Raw genomic sequence first — 21,468 nt, 5'->3', positions numbered from 1 at the left:
CCATCAACGTTGTCTGGCCTTGCACACAATGTTCTTCACACAAGCTGTCCTCGTCAACAATTCACTGTGTGAGAGTGTACGTGTTTCCATGGACGTATGGGGACGACAGTATTTGAGAGGATAGTGAACAGACCGCACAAGCAGATATGTTGTTGGATAGGGATTTCCATAACATTTTTTGATGGGTTATGTAGAAGGTCGAGAGTCTATGTTTTGTGTTTGAAATAGCGCAACCTTTCCTCTGCTTTCATGCCTGTTTTGAAAATGTTCAATTTCGTTTTCTCTTAACTTCTGTCCTCAGACTGAGTTCACATCAGGTCTCTGCCAGAGCTTCATATGATTAATTCAGGAGTTAAATTACAGGCTACAATTTACCTTACCGCCACCTCTACGGACACCTAATCCGGCATACAAATATCAAAATCCTTTTTCACAGCAGAAATGTTGCTACAGGAAAGTCACAGGTGTAACTAATAACATTAACGAGGTGTGGCTCAGGTAATCAGTGCCGTTATTACACCTAGCCTCCTGCTATTCCTGCAATGTCACATTTAAATGTGACAAACAACCTCTTCTGTACAGTAAGGATGTTCAATCCAAATTACATGTATTACTTACATTACATTAAGAAAGATCAATGCAAGGGCCAGCGTGTAAGAAGTGTTTTGTGCGTCATGTGTATTTTGAAGTTTTACTCATTGACTTGTTATATCATCGCTGGCTGCAAGATTCAACAAGTCTGTCTGTAGCTGCAGACACTATTCAAACATACAGACAATGCAGGCTGCATGTATGAAGAATGATAAGGGATGTTGGCTGGCCATGAATACCATGAGGCATGACTTGACTTGATTAAACTCGCTATTTAATGAACTATACTCCATGGGCTACACGTTAGCAACCTCACAGTTGTTAGCGATTACCCCCCATTGAAAACTATGTCTAATACGAGCTACAGATGAAAGTAGAATCGGAGGATGAAACCCTCTTTACTGTCACAAACATGCACACAGCAGAGCACACACTGTGAAATTGGTCCTCTGCATTTAACCCATCCTAGTACTAGGAGTAGTGGGCAGCTACCGTGCAGCGCCCGGGGAGCAATGGGGAGGGGGGATTGGAGGTGTCCGGTGCCTTGCTCAAGGGTACCACAGCCTCTGCTCCAAGTGCACTTTCCATATTTCAAGTCTGTTCGGGGACTTGAACCGGCGACCCTACGATTGCCAGTCCAAGCCCCTACGGACTGAGCCACTGCTGGATCAAAAATAACGTCACATTGTACAAACATGTTTTCTACTGTGGAAAAAGAAACTGAAGCTTAAAAAAAAGGCAAAACTTCATGGATTTTTCACGTAATTTACTGTAAAACCCTAATTGTTGACTTAATAAATAATAGCAAAGACTCTGTCTCATATGTTTTACACAGTGATATTTATGTGTGCATTGGCAGAAGTCAATATCTTCAGGCCTACACAGCTGTGTTTCTTCATGTCTGTTTGCTTTTTGCATAATCCACGTCATGTATTTGTATCTTTAACTACAGCACACTTTGCACTTTCAGATATATATATCTATATATATTGATATATATATTGGCTTTTCTGTCTTTTGAAGCTGTTTTATTTGACTTTGCACTTGAAGGAACCTCATTTTTCACTTCATTATTTCCCGAAAAGTTATATCGTGCATCTTTTATCCACACTAGCTTTTTTCAATGATTAAAAAAAACATTATTTCAATTACTTTCCTCAAAAAGGAAGGAAAATATTATTGGTATTTTTGGGAACTACCTGCAGACTTTAATGCTAGCTAACTTACTAGCTAGCTTAGTCCGTTAGCTAACAAGCTAAGCTAACATGGTGAAAACAATAAATGGTGAACCTGGTGTCATTAAATCAAATTTGGGCTTGACAGTAAAAAAAAAAGACTTATTTTATAACCTGTGTTTAAATGTTACTGTTTTGACAGTAGCTTTCTTCATGTAAGAACAAGAAATCTACCAAAAAACATGGCTTAGCACCACTGGAAAGCCAGACTGTCCTCGGATATTCAAAGTCTGAGAGAAATCCAACGTCATAAAGAGACAATAAGTATTAAGAAGCAACTACAGAGCCTTAACACTCTGTTCATCTTTTCCTGGTCTTGAGTAACATTCATTTGCTGTCTCACCTTTGTTGGGAGATTCAAGTTGAAGGGGACATGATCTCCAGAGTCGAGCTATTTCTCCAGCATGAGAATAAGTTGGCCAGCTTCTGTTCTGTTTTCTTAAGATTACTTCTAGCCTTCCTTGCAAGATAACTGGATCAAGGCAGTGGCCAAGAACTGCAAACATGATTTATTCTACACAACAACAGAGCATATCTCTCTGACAGTGTTTGGTAATACAGTTGTTTGTACATCTGATAGAAAGTTTTTAAAAAACAGCACTGACCTTAAACCATGAAATGATGCCACTTGAAGAAGGCTTTGTGCAGATGTGGTGCCACCTGCTGGATGCCTGAACCCTTCTGCAAACTAAACATTTAATAAATGATTGTGATTACAGTGATGTTCTGGCATTATTCAATAAAAGCTTCAGTTTAGAGAAGTGGTTTCACCATTTTGACTTAATAAGAACATCCACAACTAAATAAATATGTGATTTCTTGAGTTTTATTTTTATTTTTGGTAAATAATCAAACTTTTGTATGAAACAAACATCAAATAATTACACATAAAAGATGAATGGTTGACTAAGGACAACAACTCTTAAACTCAAGGTCAACTCACTAGCTTTTTTCAGGAGCTTTCAACCATTTTACTCATCGTTAAGTTCAAGAAGTCCTGAAAGTGTAAACTGATCCATCTCCATTTTAACTTACATCATCCTAACTGATGAAGACCTGGTGGTACCACATCAGTTCTGGAGAACCAAGAAATAGAGAGGAAGTCATATCATTAAAACTTAAAAGCTGGTAACTGTTAGTAGAAGAAAATGCTCAGAAAACATTCTTAGTTTTATTACAGAATAAGATCCAAAAACAAGACAAACATCCAACAGTTCAGTGGGTCCTGTTATCTAGTAACAGAAATAAATGCATTATTTTTTAGACTTTAATACTCGTCGAGAAGGGACTCGCTCTCATTCCACCATGATTGTTTGTAGTTCACATGGAGCGTGGCGATGAGATCTTCTACTATGTCAAAAAAAAAAGCTGATCGATCAGCCTGTAATTGTAAAATTAACCACAGAAATGACTCCTCTCACAATCTACTAAACACCAAATCCTTCCAACTTTGTAAGTTTTATTACAATTGAACAAAAAAAACCCTCAAAACTAAATAACAGTTTCATTTAAGGTGTTTCCCTTCTTTAGAGGACATACATCTGAAATGCACTTAGTAAGCCAAAAGGACTAATGCATGCCTGTGTCGGCTATTTTTGCATAGTTGAAAACAAAACAAACACACACACACACACACACACACACACACACACACACACACACACACACACACACACACACACACACACACACACACACACACACACACACACACACACACACTTAAGGCATTTAAGACACATCTGACATCTATTTTCAGCTTTCTAGAACTATCATTTAAAATAAATAGCAGTATTTGTCATTATTTTACACAGCATGTAGGATTAGAGGTGAAGTAACACACATGTAGTAATAAATTAGGATCAATTAGAATAATTAATTTGCACTTTGTGAAACATTTTTAAGTTTCAAAGTCAAGCCATATAAGAACAAACGTCTGTTTCTGAGTCTCTGAAGTTATTTGAAGGTAGTCGTTGTTGAATAGCTGTACAGAAGGTAAATTCCTTTATGTGATTGTCCAATCAAATCACATGATCCAGCTCATACAATTCACTTTATCCCGTAAACAAGTTCTTACATAAGTCATCAGACATGAGAAAGGGACGGAAAATATGTATGTTTTCATCTATAATTTAGATTTTCAACAAAATGATTTAATTGTAATACTCTGTTCTGCTGCAGTAACTCTTATCCCAGTGTGTATTAATGCTACAGTGCCTGCGGTGTTTCGGGTAATTTCTGAGCCTTTTTTTATAGTGACCTATGGACGAAACCCTCAGGACTTTGCATGATGACCTGTGTTAATGCCCCTTCAACATAAACAGTTTATCTAAAAGCATACATCCCAATTCATGTGTGTTAAAGTCTGATTTTCCAACTCTGCACTAACACACATAGTGACAATATACAGCAGATTCTATTCATGTCCTGAAATGCTGCAAATTGTAGCTTTAACTGCATTTTCTACTGAGTGGTTTCACCCTTTTTTCAGGTTTCAGGATGCTCTCACTGCACCGCACAGGAACCGCTGGGCAGGAAGTCCTGCACGTACACCGCCACGGCCTTGGTGAGGTAGGTCATGCTTCCAAAGCGACCACTGGGGGCGCTGTCGTACAGCAGTCTGCACACTCCTGTCGACGGGTCCCGCTCCAGGATGTGCTCCTCTGCTCCCAGGTCCTTCTGCAGGACGAGGGAAGAAGAAATCCTGTCTTAATTGGGTTGCAGTCGATAGTCTTTGATGGTTAAAAAGGCTCCTTACAGAGAGAAACCCTTGATAATCAAAGCTTCCTTTCCCATCTCCTTCAGCATAGGATGCAGTGGATGTAGGTGTTTGGACGTCCCGCTCACCTGATCCTTGTAGAACATGTCGTTGGCCAGGTGGACGATCTTCTCCACGTGGATGATGGAGCCGATGCTGGGGATGTCCACGTCAGCCAGCATGGTGAGCACCAGGATGGCCTCCACCAGCAGCTGCCGGTACTCAGGCTGAGGGACGCGGTTCAGGACCGTCTCCACGTGCACCGAGAACTTGATCTCTCCTGGGGTCATCTGGAGGGGGAGATCAAAGTCGTAAAGTGAGATTAGATAGAAACAAAGATGAATATGGTCTAGTCTCTGCGTGCAAAAGCCACAATAACAAAATGTCAGGAAGAGCGGAAGATTTAAGTTTCCACCACGTCGATGCTGGACATTATTCCAGTGGATCTCTTACCTCTCTGGTGGTTGAAGATGGAAGGACGAAGCCCTCTATGGACAAACCGTGGCACTACAAGACATGGTCATGTGGAATACAACACAGCTAAATGATTACATGCTGTGAACATTAGAAACAGTTTAAAGGTGCAGTGTATGGGATATAATATTGTCGTTTCTGCTAATAGATCCCCCTTAATCCTACACACTGGTATTGCAAGCTCACTTTCTGCAGGATCCTCCACACTTTCTGATAGAAGCCGACGGGGACTCGGTTCAGTGCTCCGTCCAGACGCCTCCTGCGCAGCCATTGGCCGTGCCTGGTATCCTTGGCTACCGGTACGCATTCCGGAATGTCCGGGGATTCTATGGAGGGCAGCCTGTACCTCTGATCCGACACGAGGACACATAAAAAGTTATTTAAAGACTGATTGTATCGTGGAAGAACGGCGTCCTCATCCTCTTTTTAAAGCCGAAATCCACAATAGATAGATAGATAGATAGATAGATAGATAGATAGATAGATAGATAGATAGATAGATAGATAGATAGATAGATAGATAGATAGATAGATAGATAGATAGATAGATAGATAGATAGATAGATAGATAGATAGATAGATAGATAGATAGATAGATAGATAGTAATGATGATGAGGGCTCATGTTAAACTGCATGAGGTGAAGCAGATACAACTCATATGTGATGAATAGACAAATCTTTACCCCAGATTCAAAGTTTTCTATGTCCATTGACTGAGATCGCATGCCCTGAGATGAATGAAAGAATCGAAAAGGAGGGAAGACAAACAAAATGATGAATTAAAATGTAACACACATGACATTGATTAGTGAAAACAACAACAGTGAGGACAACAACACAACCGCACAGCCAGTGGAGTTCTGCTTCCTGCTTTAAAGCATGCATGGATGATGGGAAATGATTCAAAGGAGGTTAGAAAAAACAACAGATGATGGGTAAATCAACAAATGAACTTCAAATAAGCATCCCGTTTGGTAAGAAGTCCAAACTCAGCGCACACGGGTGAAGATTAAACAAAACACCATCATCATGGAACAGCATTTGGAAAAAGCGCTAGGGTCCCTCTGTCCTTTTGTTGATTTTTATAAATAAATTAAAAATGACGGCAAAGAAAAAAAGCCAATTAACCAATTTCTTGTTCAACAGAAGATTATAATAAATACATTAAAAATATCAGTTTTTTATTTTTCTGGCCTCATTTAGAATAAAAATATTCAGCTGATATTTAAAAAATCATTAACTGCAGCTCCACTTTTTAATTAATGATAATTATCCAACAATATTAAAGTTGCAGCACTTAATTGTTAGCAGCCAAAAGGTAGCAGAGTGTTAATTGCTCGTATGATCCGCTGCAAAACGTTTAGTTTCACAAGAATTAAAGAGATAGAAGTCGATACTGTTGTCACCTTGCGAGAGAAGGACAGTGACTGGTCGAGCTGAAATGGAAAGAAATCCACTCGTTATTACTCTTAAAACCTGTAGTATTGACATGGGAGGTGAAGTAACCCCTACTGCATTCAATATAATGTTTAAACAGCTGATAAAAAAGAGAGATGACGTAATAATAATAACCTTAAATGGTTCAGACAGGGACAACCTGTGCTCCGCCTGCAATACAGAAACCAGGCTGTAAATAAATCAGTCAACAAGCTGCTGTCGTCATGTTTTAAAAACTAAACCTCAATTAATTTTATACTTGTTGTTGATTTCTCGGGCAAAAAAAAAGTACATTTGCCACTAAAAACTCTAAATTAATTGACAATTGGGGACCGTTTCTCTTAAGTATTTCCACGTTTCCCCCTTCGATGCAGTTTGCCGTTTTTTATTTTTCCACTATTGTATTTTTCAAATCATTATGAGCACCAGCCAGGTGGATTAACACCTAATACCATCTCCATCACCTTACTGGAACCCAAAGACAACCTGTGCTCCAGCTGTGGAAAGACAAAAGTCAGGTTGCCAGGAAGAACAATATTTTCAAAATAAAAGTCTGGAAACTGGAGAGAAATACCAAGAACAGTGTTGGTAATTAAAGGCTCTCCTTTTACCTACAGTCCTCGTTTAAAGTACCTTGAACGCACTTTAATATAGTGTGTTAAAGATAGATCTGTATAATTATCAACTACGACACTATTTGTAAGTGGAAAGCGGGTCGTACCATCTTCATGTCGCTCTTCAGTTTGCTGATGCCCGCTCTCTCGCTCTTGGTGGCGCCCACGTTGCCGAGGTGATGGATGGAGATAGCGGGACTGACCCCAGCATCCAGCTCTCTAACTGTGTAGCGAGCACAACCAAAAAGAAGCTGAATGAAACACCAATAGAAGAATCTGATTGGCGGTGAGTGAGGAGCAGGATTGTGATTGGTGCACTGACCACTGAGCTGCACTCCGAACTCTTTCCCGCTCAGGATGTGGTGGAGGAGGTTCTTCAGCTCCGACGGGCCGAGACTCATGAGACTTTCTGTGGCCTCCTCTCCTGTGGAAAGGTTAAGATACATTCGTCTGTCATTTTCTGCTTCTTTTAAAGAGTCAGATGTTCATTTCTTCCTCTCCCTCCTCCCTTACCTGAGCAGTTGAGGGACTGGCCGAGTTCGGTGGCCATCACCTGGATGATGAGTCCGATGCGGAGCCGGAACATCTCACTGAACAGACTGGGCTGAGTCCTGATGCTCATGGCCAGGTACACCATGATCTCCTGAGGGGGGAGAGGGGGGAGATTAAAGGGTATGGACAGGTATGGAACAGACTGATAACACTACAGAAAATATCTGAGGACGGACCTGAGTGAGGATGGCCACGCTGATGTTGTTGTCGCTGGCCTCGTCGATGAGAGCGGCCAGCTGGTCCGGAGGGATTGGAGCCGTGATGGTCTTCTCTCTGGGCTCCGGAGGGAGACCCACTGTCAGGTGCTTCTGGTGGGCTAGCAAATCAGAGCAGGCCTACAGTGGAGACAACAGCCAATCAGAGTCAGGGGCGGAATGTGCAAAAGAGGCAGGTGATTGAGGTGCTTTTTTTATGTCCCGTTTTTTTAAGTCCTTTTTAGGATTATAGAAAAAAAGTCAAAAATTTGAAAAAAAATCTGAAGTTTTAAAAGAAAATCAAAAGGAAAATTAATTGTGAGAGTGCGTGTCTTACCGAATCGAGCTCCTCCACCTTCTTCTTCAGCATGCCGGAGATCATCCTGATGAGGCCCCACTGTTTGAGGTCCCCGACCTTCTCATAGAGGTCAGACAGCAGGGACCTCACTGTGGAGCCTTTACCGTGCAGCTGGGTGTCCCACTCCATGCCCCTGGGATCAAAACACACACAAAGACAGCACTTTTTTACCTTTTTCATCAAGTTACTGTTGCCTCTACGAGTCTAGTCCTTTTAGGATTGACGTGACAGTTAGAAAACAGCTCAATAAAGCTGGGCGTCTCACTTGTCTTTGAAGAGGATGTAGAGGATGTCCGCCTGGTCCTGCAGACTCTGAGTGTCTCTCAGCAGCTGGACCAAGGTGTTGTAGTCGACTCCTCCGCTGGCGTCTCTGGGGATGGCCTTCTCATCCTGGAGAACAGAGGAGGGAAATGTACCATTGGTCTGGATGAAATAGGGGTGGTTTTTAGTCTCTATGAATAAAGAAAAGGACCAAAAAACACACCTGAGTTTCCTGTTGTGAGGAGGACTCTGGGAGGTTCAGGTTGAGAGACGGCTGAGTAGAGCGGAACAGCTTGTTGGGCAGGTACATGTTCACATCTGGACATAAAAAACAGAGTTAATACCTCTACCTAAAATACAGTATAGATTGACTTGTTCTTTCGCTCACTGTCCACGTTGAGGGTCTGAGCCTTGTTCATCAGAGACACCATATCTTTGGTTTTAGTCGCCAGAGCCTTGAACTTCCCCAAAGCTCCTCCCACTTTCTTGGTGGGCTTCTTGGGGGCGGAGTGGGCCAACAGGTGGTCCAGGTACTGGGCCAGGTCGTCAGCCTCTGGACAGGAGGACGAAGAGGACAGGTTGAGACAGAGTGGGAAAAACCATAGGTAGAATATAAAGAAAGGGAAAGATACGACCTGAAGAAAAAGGTTTATCGAGTTTAGAACACCAATGGATTCAACTCACCTTCATAAAGGGTACACACATCTTTAAAAACTAAGACAAAACTATAATTTAAATGTAACCGTCTTGTTTTTTCACCCACATCCTTCAAAAATTAAATGATTGCATACTCAGACTATCTAGCCATTGCTACATACACTCAGGTTTGACAAGCCATTTGAAACACGCATGTTAAATTCAGTCAGGCTGTGCAACCACACATGCAGAACTACGATGTTTTTTATTCCTGTTGAGAATTGACTTGATGCAAACTTAACAACATGTTCATTCGTTTATTTTTAAAGCAACACAAGCATCATCTCTCAACTTTATGCAGTCACTGCCACTAGAGCCATCACATGACTTTATGCCGCATTTCCACAGCACGGTACGGCATTACTCAACTCATTTTTGGGGGTATTTTACTAGCAAAAGTTGTGGTTACTACCAGGTTTTTTCTTTGATATGAAGAAGAGAAATGACCTGGTTCCAAAAATGTTTTGAAAAGAGGAAACCAGAGCTGTGGAAACACGGCATCACAGAACAGCACAAAGAGGATGAGGACAGGGTCAGGGATTAATGAGAATCTGCATCGGCTAACTTCATGTCACGTTGTAGTAAGATAATCACAGACGTATTAAATATATTATTATTTTGGGATTGTTTAGTAAGGGGTTAGCTGGATAAAATCACTCTAAATGACGGGGAATCAAATCAGAAGACATGATTGGGCTCTAATAATCGCATATTTTCCATAAACATGTTTTTAGGCACATTTTAAAGAATTGGGAACATCTGGTAGCTCTAACACTTTACATTAAAACCTGCAACAATCCAAAAGTTTGCTTAAAAATGTAAAGTTCATGAGTGATTTTGAGTGTATGAATGGTTTTACTTCCACTTCTACTTCATATAATCACCATGTTTGTATTTATTAACACATAAAACCAGGAGGGGTCAAACCAACGATTGCATCCCTGGTGTCAGCCTTCCTGCCCATCCATCCATCTGTTGTTTTTTTTTCTTACCATCGTCATAACGTAACTCATGCACGTATCCATCGCCGGCACCCTCATCATCATCATCATCATCATCATCATCATTCCCTGCTGCGTCGTGGCGAGCCATGCTGCCAGAAGCCTTACCGTCCAGGAAGCTCAGGTGAGCGAAACAGGAAGTGGTCAAGAACTCCGACAGCTTCCCCGTCTGGATCCTGGAGGAGGGGAGGAGGAGGAGGAGGAGGAGGAGGAGGAGGAGGAGGAGGAGGAGGAATTCAGTGACAGTTATTTTATGGAAAACTCTTTAAATGACGCAAAATATATTAAAGAAAACATGTTGAAAAATGCCGTTCCTTTCAGAGAGTGGAAAGAAAAGAACGATCTATTTGAGGAAATAATATGAATAAATAATGCTACTCCAAATGTAGTGTCATTTCCTGTATTTAAACTGGGCTATAGCTTGGATTTTATTATATGAACTGAGGTTTATGAGCCCTACTTTTCTAAATCCACACCCCAAAAAGTTACATTTTTTAAATTAGAGCTCTTTTTTATTTGAAACTTCTTAAACTTTTAGGAAATCCAGTAATTATTTTAGAAAAATACTTCATCCTATCATTTTTTTAAAATTTGTGACATGTTTCTTTGCATTTGAAAACTAATACTGCACATTTTGTGTGTAAATGTCCTTTTTCTATTGTTAAATATAAAAAAAGTCACCTTGCTCCTCCATAATATCCGTCCTGTAGCTTCTTCAGTGTAGCCAAGACGGTCGGGTCCAGGTTTGTGTGGTCTTCAGCTGAAACACACACACACACACACACACACACACACACACACACACACGTTAAGATTTCAAAGATGTTCCCATACTCAAATAAGCAACCCTGTGCCAAAACCACAAAACACTTTTTTTTAAAACAAGACATTTTCAGCCCTTTTTTTATACGTGGTGAGTGTGAGTGTGAGTGTGAGTGTGAGTGTGAGTGTGAGTGTGTGTGTGTGTGTGTGTGTGTGTGTGTGTGTGTGTGTGTGTGTGTGAGTGTGTGTGTGTCTGTGTGTGTCCTCACTCAGCATGGTCTGTGAAATGGGAAAGGTGACGGTGGGTCGTCCGGTCATCCTCCACCTGGAGGCGAGGTAGGAGATTTCCGTCCTCAACATCTCCATGATCATTTTGTTGTCCAACGCCAAGTAGAACTGCTGGTGGTCGATGAACTGTAGAGAGTTAGGGACAGAAACGGAGATATTATATATATTTGAAACTTAAAAGGCTTTCATAAATCAACATCTGTCTGGTTTTCATGACTCAATACCAAATAACACTTAGAGACAGCTGTAATGATTGACTTACGGGGAATGGCAGTCTTTTAAATAGTGTATTCTGATTAAATAATGTGCTTTTTGATCTCTGTGGAGTCGTCTTGCTAACCTGAGGTGTGAAGGAGAACATGGTGTTTCTGATGGTGTAGAACTTGGAGGTTCCCAGCACTCCTATCCTCCTGTAGGGCCGCCCCGTCAGACCCAGCCTCGGGTTACGACCTGCAGCAGAGCATGGTGAGGGTGAGTAAGGGTCTTAAGCATGCTTTTATTTTGAAAAACCTCCGAGGTTGTACCGAGTCGGGCGTAGATGTGGCTCAGGACTCTGGAGGGCTGCACGTGGATGGGATGGATGTCAGCGACCGTCTCTACTTCGATGCCGTTCTTCTGCAGCAGCTGTTTGATTTCCTCTGTCTCCGCCAGGATCGACACTACGACAGAAGAGAGGAGGTTTAAACGTGGATATAAAGATCGCCACTGAAGGAGACTAATCTGGGACAGTATTCCATCAAATGTCCTCCTCGTCTCACCCTGTACGACCACGTCAGGTTTGGGGATGGTGGAGAAACGACGGTTAAGAGGGTCGATCTCTCCAGGGGCGAGGAATCCCTGGAAAAAAATTGACAGACTTTTAAAAGACAGAGTCATAAAGTCCACAATAATTTGAATTGTTGGAAAATAAAATGGGTCTTAACGCACAAAAGGGTGAAAATGAAGACGACACAAAAACTTTAGATGCATCATAAGGTGGATGATTGGTTGGGAGCATTTTGAAGCAGTGTATAGTCCTTAAATAGCTAAATACATGCCTGACATGAGGATAATAAGGATAACATAAGGAACTTTATCATGATAAAATTACAAAAAAATAGACACCATTTTTTTACATTTAATAGAAAATAATTCTATTAAAAAAAAAGCAAAATGTTAAAAAATAAAATGATTAGAAAATAAATAAAAAAGGGAAATAAAATAATAATTAAAAAATACAAATAATGTTCTAGCATTACTTCTAATTTGTGAGTAAGTGATATTATTATTATTATTATTATTATTTACTGATGGCTGACCTCAGACAGGAGGTTTCCCAGGATGTAGAGAGACTGTCCCCACTTCAGAGGACACTTCCCCATCGGGACTCTCTCCACAGAGTGGGGGTTCACATACTCCTCCTCCACCTGTTTCACAAACAAACAACAACAATTGCAAGAATGTGGCACCTCTAAATCCTCTCAACCTCTAAACCAACGTTTCACACAGATTTCCTTTGATTAAATCACTGCAGAAACACCAGAAACGCACAACAGAAGCCCATTTGAAGGAGAAGGATCTGAGGGAGACTTCTTTTAATGACAATATAAACAATCAACAGTTTATAAAGATGGCAGCACTCATTTCTACACCCTCCCCTAAAGGCCTCACCTTATCAGCGGGGACACTGTAGAGCTCGGGCAGCAGCCGGATCCCGTCCTTCTGTTTGATCAGGATTCCCTCCAGAGCCTCCTGGTACTCCTGCACCTGGAGGGGATATATAAAACACACGTGTGTTATATTAAACATGCACACAGGTGTGTATCCATACTGTCCATCATGATGCATGTACTGATGTATACCTGCTCGGGGCTGTTGATGAAGATGCCGTCCAGGATGAGGTAGGTCCAGAACAGCGGCCACTCACACTCGATGTTCTCAAACAGCTTCAGCTCTGCAGACTCGTAGTACAGGCGGTTTGGATCCTGCAGAGCAAATGACATCAAAGCATGTGAAAGGAGAATTCAATCATTTAAATGTGATATTGTATTGATCCCTGCGAGGACATCTCTCCTCTAGGGGATCTGCAAATCTGATAGATTCCTTTATCTTTTGAACCCCTGTCTCTGTCTTGATAAATAACTGGGACAATAAAAACAAGGCCAACAAAAACATCATGCTCAAAGGACTACCACATGAACATCAGAGCATTAAGGAGCATATCAGATGCAGTACCAAGTCCTCCTCCTCCTTCTCCTCCTCCTGAAGAATAAACCTGTTTCTGTTCCTTCGCTGCAGTGCACTGGAGCAAACAGCCTCCTCACAGTTCCCTTTGTGTACGAGCTAAGCAACAGTGACATGCAGCTCCAGCAGCCACAGCAAAGGACTGGAAAAAGAGAGTTTAAAACCTCCGAACAACAGACACAACGATGGACTGCAGACAGGATAACACTGGGGCTTCTCACCTGGTCAAGAGAGGTCGATTTACTCAGCATTTTCTGCTTTAGGTGGTGAAACGTAGAACAGAAAAGCCACGGAATAACACTCCTCTCTTCTACTCGTGTGAACAAAGTGAAATATATGTGGAATTGTTTTGTTGTTTACCTCTTTAGGGGTCTTGTGTCCGTCTCTCAGGAACCTGCAGCAGCCGTACCGACCCTGAACACACAGAGGAAGAAATGCATCTGTTAAATGTACTTCAGTCCTCAAATACTTACCCACAACTGCATGGTTTTCAAACTGTCTTTGCTGCAGTATTCTTATGAGAGTAGTCAGATTTATTCCACTTTAGCTCATTTTAAAGCCAGTTTTGTCAGTAAAAAACAACTTTTTCAAACACAAACTAACCTTACTTTTTGAGGTCCTTTCAGTGGTTTGTTTGACCAAGAATACAAACTTTAAAGCACATTTTTTGACAGCTAAGACGATAGGAATCAGTCCAGGACTTCAAGGTCTGTTGTGTTTTAAATACTGTACAGTTTCAGGAGGTTGTTCTTGATTGGACTGATGCATAATACTATTAGTAAGGAGATCAAAACCCCACCTGCCACTTATTTTTCCTGTTTCTTTGCACCCCTCTTTACCTGCAGCTTGGAGATGATCTCCTCCTTGGTCATGTTGACGATGGCGATGTCCTCCACGGCGAAGGCGGGGTACGAGATGATGGCGAGGACTCCGGCGTCCACCTCTTTAGAGATGGAGGCTCGGGGTAACATGGACGTCAGGATGGACTGGAGAGGAAGGACAAGTCTTAATCATAGCATCTCATAGAAAGATGTGTGTGTGTGTGTGTGTGTGTGTGTGTGTGTGTGTGTGTGTGTGTGTGTGTGTGTGTACCTGGCAGTGCTGTATGTCGTCAGCCAGAGCGTGGACCACGGATCCCGGTCCTCCGTTGGCTCCGAAGAGGTTGAGGTCGTCCAGAGCCTCCAGAGCTGCCTGCAGAACACACACACACACACACACACACACACAGGTCATGTGACCTTTTAATAACGATTGCATGATGATGATGATGATGATGATGCCAGCTTCAGTGATGATGTCGTTAATGCACTAATCTTTATGATGCATTAATATAATATATATCATTCTGAAATGTGCATTATCTGAGGTTCAGTTTGTCCCCAGATTTCCCAGAATGGACTGGGATTATGCTTTTATAATTTAATGCAGTTCATATTATATAATTCTATATTATTCTCAATTGGAGTCGGTCACAAAAGCTCAATTTTCCCCCCCGGGATAAATAAAGTATTCTGATTCTAGATGTTATTAATGGAGCAAGGAAAGTCCTGGCCCTTTCCAAAGCCTTAAAATAGACTCTGTGTGTGTGTGTGTGTGTGTGTGTGTGTGTGTGTGTGTGTGTGTGTGTGTGTGTGTGTGTGTGTGTGTGTGTGTGTGTGTGTGTGTTTGTGTACTGGGTACTGTGAGTACTGTGTTATTTCTGAGTGTGAAGCCATTCCTGAAGGATCACGGTTAACCTGATACCTCCTGTGTACAGAAAGCCAAGGACAGCGCTCTGTCGCACACACACACACACACAGTTTCCTGTTATCTGAACACTTCCTCACAATAATCCAGACATTTTCTCATTGTATGACTCTTCTAAATACATAATAAAATACAAAAACAGAAGACTTTATTGCTGAAAATGACTTTTAACCGAGGGATTTTCGTCCTACAGCCGCATTTAATCTATCCACGCTGACATTAGGGATGTATTTGAGCTGCTGTGTTCAATCAGCACCAAAACACTGTCCTCCCATCTGATCCAGAGTCCGTTTGGAGAGTCGGGGTCATTAAAGGTCAGCCTAAAGGCCGCAGCAGTGACTAGACACCTTCCACCCAGCCGCAGAGTTTTACTGGAGCACCTGTTCTGGAGCTCTCACTGCCGCCATGTTTCTCTCCTCCATCTACCTGCCTCCCTGTGTGAGTGTGTCTGTGTGTGTGTGTGTGTGTGTGTGTGTGTGTGTGTGTGTGTGTGTGTGTGTGTGTGTGTGTGTGTGTGTGAGATCACCTTAGCCATGCCTATAGAGCTGGCGTTAATCTCGGTGATGCCCTGGTTGGTTTTGTCTCCTCTCTCCCACATCCCATAGTCCTGTGAGGAACCAGAATGGAAACAGAAAGACGTTAATGTGACACCAAAGGATCCATATCCTGGAATTTAAAGGATAAATTCAGCGTTTCCCAACCTGGATCCCACTTTTGCCTTGTTTGTTTGTCAAACCAAGTTGTGGTAAAGTAGAGATCTTGCTCCATCATTTTGTCAGACATGTATAATATCAATCTGAATCAGTCAGTGGCAGAAACAAGGGTCATAGAGAGTGTTCATTTTGCCTGATATGCTTACATCACAGCCCATTTCTTGACTGCCTTCTACAGCGCTCTGAATAAATACTTAACTCATTAATTAAATAGTTATTTTAGACACAGAAACATGTGAAAACAGGGTCCAGGTTGAAAAACACTCAAGGGAATTGACACTGAATGGACACTTACAGCCACTTTGTAAGCCGTCTCGATGTAGAACATGAGATTCTGAACTACGTCCACTTCATCTTGGGTGTAGACGATATGGAGACCTGGTGCACCAAACAAAGAGAGGAAAGGTTTAAATGAGTTTTGCCGTAAATAGTTAATGCATTTATCTGTGCTTTACAAACACAACCTGGTCCAAGAACAAATGAAAGTGGAATGAAACACACTAAACTTCTTCTTGAAAGCCTAAAAAAGGGGAAGTTTTAACTGTAAAAATGTACGAAATATGATCAAAATCACTCAGAATTCAGACTTTTTTTATACATAATATACATTTTCATGTAACAGGATGTATAAAAAGTCTTAATAAATCAAATTGCAGTACCTAAATTACCTTAAATAACCTGGATCTTTATTTGTAAGGTGAAGCAAAACACAAAAACGATCCAGCTGTTCTTCTTAGGTATAATTCAAATCTAAAACACCAGAAAATAACGCCGGATGAGCCCTTAAATATCAGAAAGATACTTGAATTCAAAGGATTTCACATGCACAATATCCCTTTGTTCTTTATTTACCAGAGGCGGTCATCTGCGCGAGGAAGAGCAGGAAGAGGGAGGTGGCGTCGACCTGCAGGTGACCCCACTCGTCGTCCCCCACAATCGGAGCGCAGGTGTTGGTGTTGTACTTGGCGTGGAGCGAGTCCGAAGTGCTCCTGCTGTATTTAAACTTCTCCACTTTATCCATCTACAAATACAGCAAGTAATAAAGTATCCATAGAAGAAATCACAAGCAGCATAAACACTCAATGATGCAGGTTTGGTGACAAAGAAAGAAGGGGTATTCGAGACAACGTACCTGTCTCATTATGCACTGAAGGATGCCCCTCATTAGCTTCACCACGCTCTGAGGAGGAGATTAAAATCAATAATTCAATAAAGTGGTGCAGGAACTAGTGCTATACCTAGACATGAGTTAGCATTTTAGCACTTTTAGGTAGCCTCAACTGGAATTGTTTTATTGAAATAAGGTCTTTAAAAACAGCAGTTGCCAACAAGTGTCTAAATGAGAAGAGTGAACGCCATCACGCCAAACATTAGCTGCCTTTAGCTTAGCGGTGGTGACGTGAAGTCATGTGACCTTGCTGTAGTTCCTTTACAGCGTAACGTTAGCTTTATAACTCTGGAGACTACATTTACACCACAATACTTATAAAAGTGGTGTTTATATGTACACACACACACACACACACACACACACACACACACACACACACACACACACACACACACACACACCTGTTCCAGTTCGTAGGCCTTGGCCTTGTCTTCGTCGCGGTCAGCGTTCTTCCTGTAGGCCAGGCTGAGCCCCCACACAGAGAGCACGCAGTACACGTTGTCTCTGACCCACGAGTGGTTCTGATCCGAGCTGCCCGGCAGGAGACCCGTCACTGGATCCTGCCAGACACAGAGGAGGGTCAAAGTTCATGGGTCAATGGGTAAATGTGAGTAAAAACACTATTAATTTGAACAATAAATTAAATTAGAGCACCTTCCTTAAAGTGTAGTATCTGCAACATATCCTTAAACTACATTACGCATAAGCCCAGTTGCTTCCTGTTGTAAAGAGACACAATAAATCTTCATAAGAGCAAAATACATATGCAAATAGTGAAATGTGAGATGCTGTGTCAGAGGAAGAAGAGCACAATTTCATCTTTGGAAACCGTATAAATATCTATTTCCCCAGAACATCCCCTGAATGATATTTTCTCCTGATGTTTTCTGCAGCGAAGTGATGCACAGTGGCAGTTTTTCAACATCAAGTGTCATCACAAACAGAGAGAAATGTGGCTTCTGGGTAGTTTGCACAAGTCAACATGTTCTTCTTCTTTGTGGAAGAGTGAGTGTACGCTGTGTGTTTACAGTAGCACGTGTTGAGCTATTTTGCTAATGGAATAGACTGATGCACTGCGACAACATGTATAGAGCTCCTGCAGATGATGTCATATATGCTGGTCACGTGACGAGATACGACAGGGGCAGCCATTTTGGCAGTCATCGCGGCAGTAAATTGACAGGCACTGGCAGACTGTCAAGGATGGTGGATAACTGCTGTGCACCAGGTTGCACAAATAGGCGTGGGAAAAAGAAAGGTGTATCGTATTATCGCATTCCTAAAGACGCGGAGAGGAGGGAGAAGTGGATTGGAGCGATTAAAAGAGCCAGGAGCCTTCAGAAAAAGACTGAAAGATGGGACCCCCCGGCCGTTGGCTTTCGCTTATGCAGTGATCACTTCATATCAGGTGGGTGAAGGAATACAGTACAATGCTACAAAAAGTTTCTGGTCAGTTTAATTAAATTTAATTAGTTTAATTTAAGAAGTAGCACCCAGTTATTATAGCTAACGGACACTGTGATGTCCCTTTTTAACTCAACAAGTGTGGCTCTGGCGCAGCCTAGCCAGTTAGCTTGTAGCAAGCTAGTGGTAAACAAACCCGTGTTGAAATATTCCTTCTTATTTTGTAGGGAGAAAGAGTGATAATCCGTTGAGTCCGGATTTTATCCCCTCAATTTTCGATTACCTTCCATCTCCAGAGAAGAGGAGACATAAAACGAGACTGGAGGTTTTTAACAGAAGGCAGAAGGCTAAACTGCACAAAGTAGAGCAGGCAAAGATATCTGCTAACGTGACACTGCCTATCAAACTGGAATAATTTAATACTTACCCTTGCAGTGATGATGCCGAAGTTTTTGGATGTAAGACTCCACAGTTGAATGTTGTTTACGAAGCCGGACTGACACCATTTGTAAGCCTCCAAGCTTTTGTACGCTCTGAGGGAGTCTCCTGAGTACACTGATGGAAAGCTTACAAGATAGCTGTGGATGTCTGCGTAGCGCAAGTCGGGTACATCGTCTTCAGAGCAGGAGGTTATGCTCTTGAAAAGCACACCGGGTGAATTATATGGGTCGCTTATATTTAATCTCTCTAATTTTGTACTATAAAGCCGAATTTCACTTGAATTAAAATGAGAAGTATACTCGCTCGGTAAGAAAACACTGGCACCGGTGGTCATGTTGACTGCCAAAATGGTGGCTCCCAACCAAAAGTCACGTGACCGCAGGAGCTCTATAACCCTAAGAAAAACACACAGATAGATTTATATGCATTGCTTTTAATCAGCGGGTGCACTAAGCCTCTCTGTGTGAACACATTCGGTCATTATTGAGGAGCAGTGAGCTGAATGCTGGCTGGCTGCCATTTGGGACGCATTCAAAGGATGACTTCACTCCAAATTCAGCCACTTCCATTTACAGTTTTCTTCTAGTTTATACAGATCTACAAAAATAGAGGCTCTCAGATCTGAAAGGCGAGACCCAAAACCTACAGGACAAATGATTGAGATTCAGGATTAAACCCCCATCAGAACTGTTTCTTCTCCTCATAGGTGTCTTCATCGACTTTATAACAATCTAAAAATCAAAAGCCAATAAAAAAAGGAAGTACGTTTGATTCTTGTTTTAAGAGCCAGATCAAAAATAAATGTTTATTAGACAATAGAAAGATAATTATCACTATTTTTTTTAGTAATCAATGAATCATTTAAGCCATTTTTCATGGGAAAATGCAAACTGAAAAAACTGTAAGCAGCCATTCAAATATGTGTTATATGTTTTATATAATATTAAGGTGAATTGGTTGGTTTTTGACTGACTAAACATGACATTTTAAGTGATCAACTAGGACTTCGAGGAACATTTTTCACTATTTTTGGACATTTTATATACCATTAACAAATGATTCATCAAGATTATACACAGCAGATTAATCCATCATAAAATATGTGTCAATATGTGCTCTAATTCCAGCTTTATGGCAAATATCCTTTCATGTGCCAAATTAAACAAAGCCAGGTCCATCAGGAAGTGCTTTTACCAGTTTTGGGATGAATCTTCAGAAAAACCCTGCATCCAGGTTTCCAAATTAGCTGCACATTAATACCTTTCATGCAACAATCACATACTTGCAACCATATCATGTACTTTAATTGAGTCAAGTGAAAAGTGCAAGTGCAAAATAATCTATTAAACTTTATCTAAAAAGTCCATTAAGATCCATTCAATTAATACACACACTAACAAGTAATGAGTGTGTTATATGGTGTGCAAAGATGCATTGCGCAATATGCATTTACTTAACCAACTGCACGCATGGAAACATTGCTGTCACTGCACCAGCGAACATAACCTGTCTGCAAGCATGAAACAGAAGACAATATACTTTTATTTAGCTGTGAAGTTTAGTCAATTACTCACTTGGTGTCTCAGGATAGTTTGGTGCACCATCCGGGCATAGTTGTCCAGCTTTACGCCGGAGTTGCTCCTGCTTCTCATGGTGACAAGTTCGACGTTCAGCTCACTTTCAGGCGGATATAAGTATAAAACAATACAAAACTCGTTAAATCCTCGACAGTAAAGTCATGTCTTAGGTGCTTCTCGGAGTCCAAAAAGCTGTTAAGAAGTGCAGCCTTCAAAGGTTGCAGAGAAGTCCTGCTGCCTGGCTGCTGGCTGTCATAAAAACAGCTCTAGTTCAGTGGCAGGAACTTCCAAGTGTTGTAACCTGAAGCTGCCGTAAGGTGGTCACCGGAAGTTACGCCTTCAAAATAAAAGCGTGTCAGGAAACAGCTCTGTTAAAAACTTGAATTTCAATTAAAAACTTTAATTTGTTCTTATCTAAAAACAGAGGGACGATAGCTGTTATAGTTTTTGAAATATCTGAGTGGCTAGTTGGATTGGCCTGCTACCCCCCTGAAGTGAAATAGGCATTTGATTATTGACAGTTTTAAATGTATTCTTATATAAAAACAGAGGGATGATAGCTCATATGAGATTTCAAAGGTGTTTTATTTTGAAACTGTACATCAGAATGTCCTGATAGTGGCTAGATGGGATGGCCTCCTATAAATATGTGCCATATAGTTTTTAATTGACTCTTGATTAATACCTTTTGGAAGAAAAAAAAATAAAGAAATAAAACAATTCAAAAGCATGGACGTCATTATTTACCAACATTTTATAAACATCCTTTACAGTTGATTTAACCTGATCAACCAAAGTAAATTGACTTTAAAAAATGCATTAATATGAAAGCGTGTTGCCTTAATTAATGTGAAACGGCCCTCACACACTTTTAAAACCTAAGCTATTATAATGAAAAGTGAAAAGACTACAAGAAATCCCAGAATGCTCCTCGCTCCTCCTACGTTCTACTTTGAAATACGTCCGAACTG

General features: G+C 41.3%; 1 protein-coding gene across 6 annotated transcripts; it reads right to left on the bottom strand.

Annotated features, from left to right (window-relative positions):
- Positions 1-2,984: 2,984 nt before the first annotated feature.
- On the bottom strand, positions 2,985-20,776 carry phka1a (phosphorylase kinase, alpha 1a (muscle)). 6 transcript variants are annotated; one of them, XM_063900699.1, is made up of 33 exons: positions 20,495-20,776; positions 17,477-17,635; positions 17,037-17,084; positions 16,757-16,925; positions 16,200-16,282; positions 15,718-15,798; positions 14,538-14,636; positions 14,285-14,431; positions 13,806-13,859; positions 13,064-13,186; positions 12,873-12,968; positions 12,521-12,628; positions 11,981-12,059; positions 11,747-11,881; positions 11,563-11,672; positions 11,204-11,348; positions 10,854-10,932; positions 10,164-10,348; positions 8,864-9,028; positions 8,699-8,793; positions 8,480-8,604; positions 8,194-8,347; positions 7,839-7,997; positions 7,624-7,753; positions 7,433-7,534; positions 7,218-7,333; positions 6,632-6,667; positions 6,466-6,495; positions 5,743-5,787; positions 5,245-5,406; positions 5,038-5,091; positions 4,674-4,874; positions 2,985-4,505 (listed from the first exon to the last, which is right to left on the bottom strand). In XM_063900699.1, exons 1-33 carry the CDS (start codon positions 20,570-20,572, stop codon positions 4,332-4,334), a joined length of 3,726 nt encoding a protein of 1,241 aa, XP_063756769.1. In that variant the 5' UTR covers positions 20,573-20,776; the 3' UTR covers positions 2,985-4,331. The 6 variants fall into 6 exon arrangements, with proteins under 6 accessions (XP_063756769.1, XP_063756771.1, XP_063756770.1 ...); XM_063900701.1 differs by lacking the exon at positions 5,743-5,787; XM_063900700.1 differs by lacking the exon at positions 6,632-6,667.
- Between the last annotated feature and the right edge of the window lie 692 nt (positions 20,777-21,468).

This window comes from Eleginops maclovinus, chromosome 14 (genome assembly GCF_036324505.1).
Source record: "Eleginops maclovinus isolate JMC-PN-2008 ecotype Puerto Natales chromosome 14, JC_Emac_rtc_rv5, whole genome shotgun sequence".
Classification (NCBI taxonomy): Eukaryota; Metazoa; Chordata; class Actinopteri; order Perciformes; family Eleginopidae; genus Eleginops; species Eleginops maclovinus.
The sequence above is the reverse complement of the archived record's forward strand: the minus strand, read 5'-3'. Positions and strand labels throughout refer to the sequence as shown.

Excerpts from the sequence above, each read along its gene's own strand:
- phka1a (XM_063900699.1), bottom strand. The coding sequence starts at position 20,572 with ATGAGAAGCAGGAGCAACTCCGGCGTAAAGCTGGACAACTATGCCCGG. Across the intron at positions 7,754-7,838 it reads GCGTGGCCATCCTCACTCAG|GAGATCATGGTGTACCTGGC; the intron begins GTCCGTCCTCAG and ends CTCCCCCCTCAG. Across the intron at positions 4,875-5,037 it reads CATCTTCAACCACCAGAGAG|ATGACCCCAGGAGAGATCAA; the intron begins GTAAGAGATCCA and ends CTCCCCCTCCAG.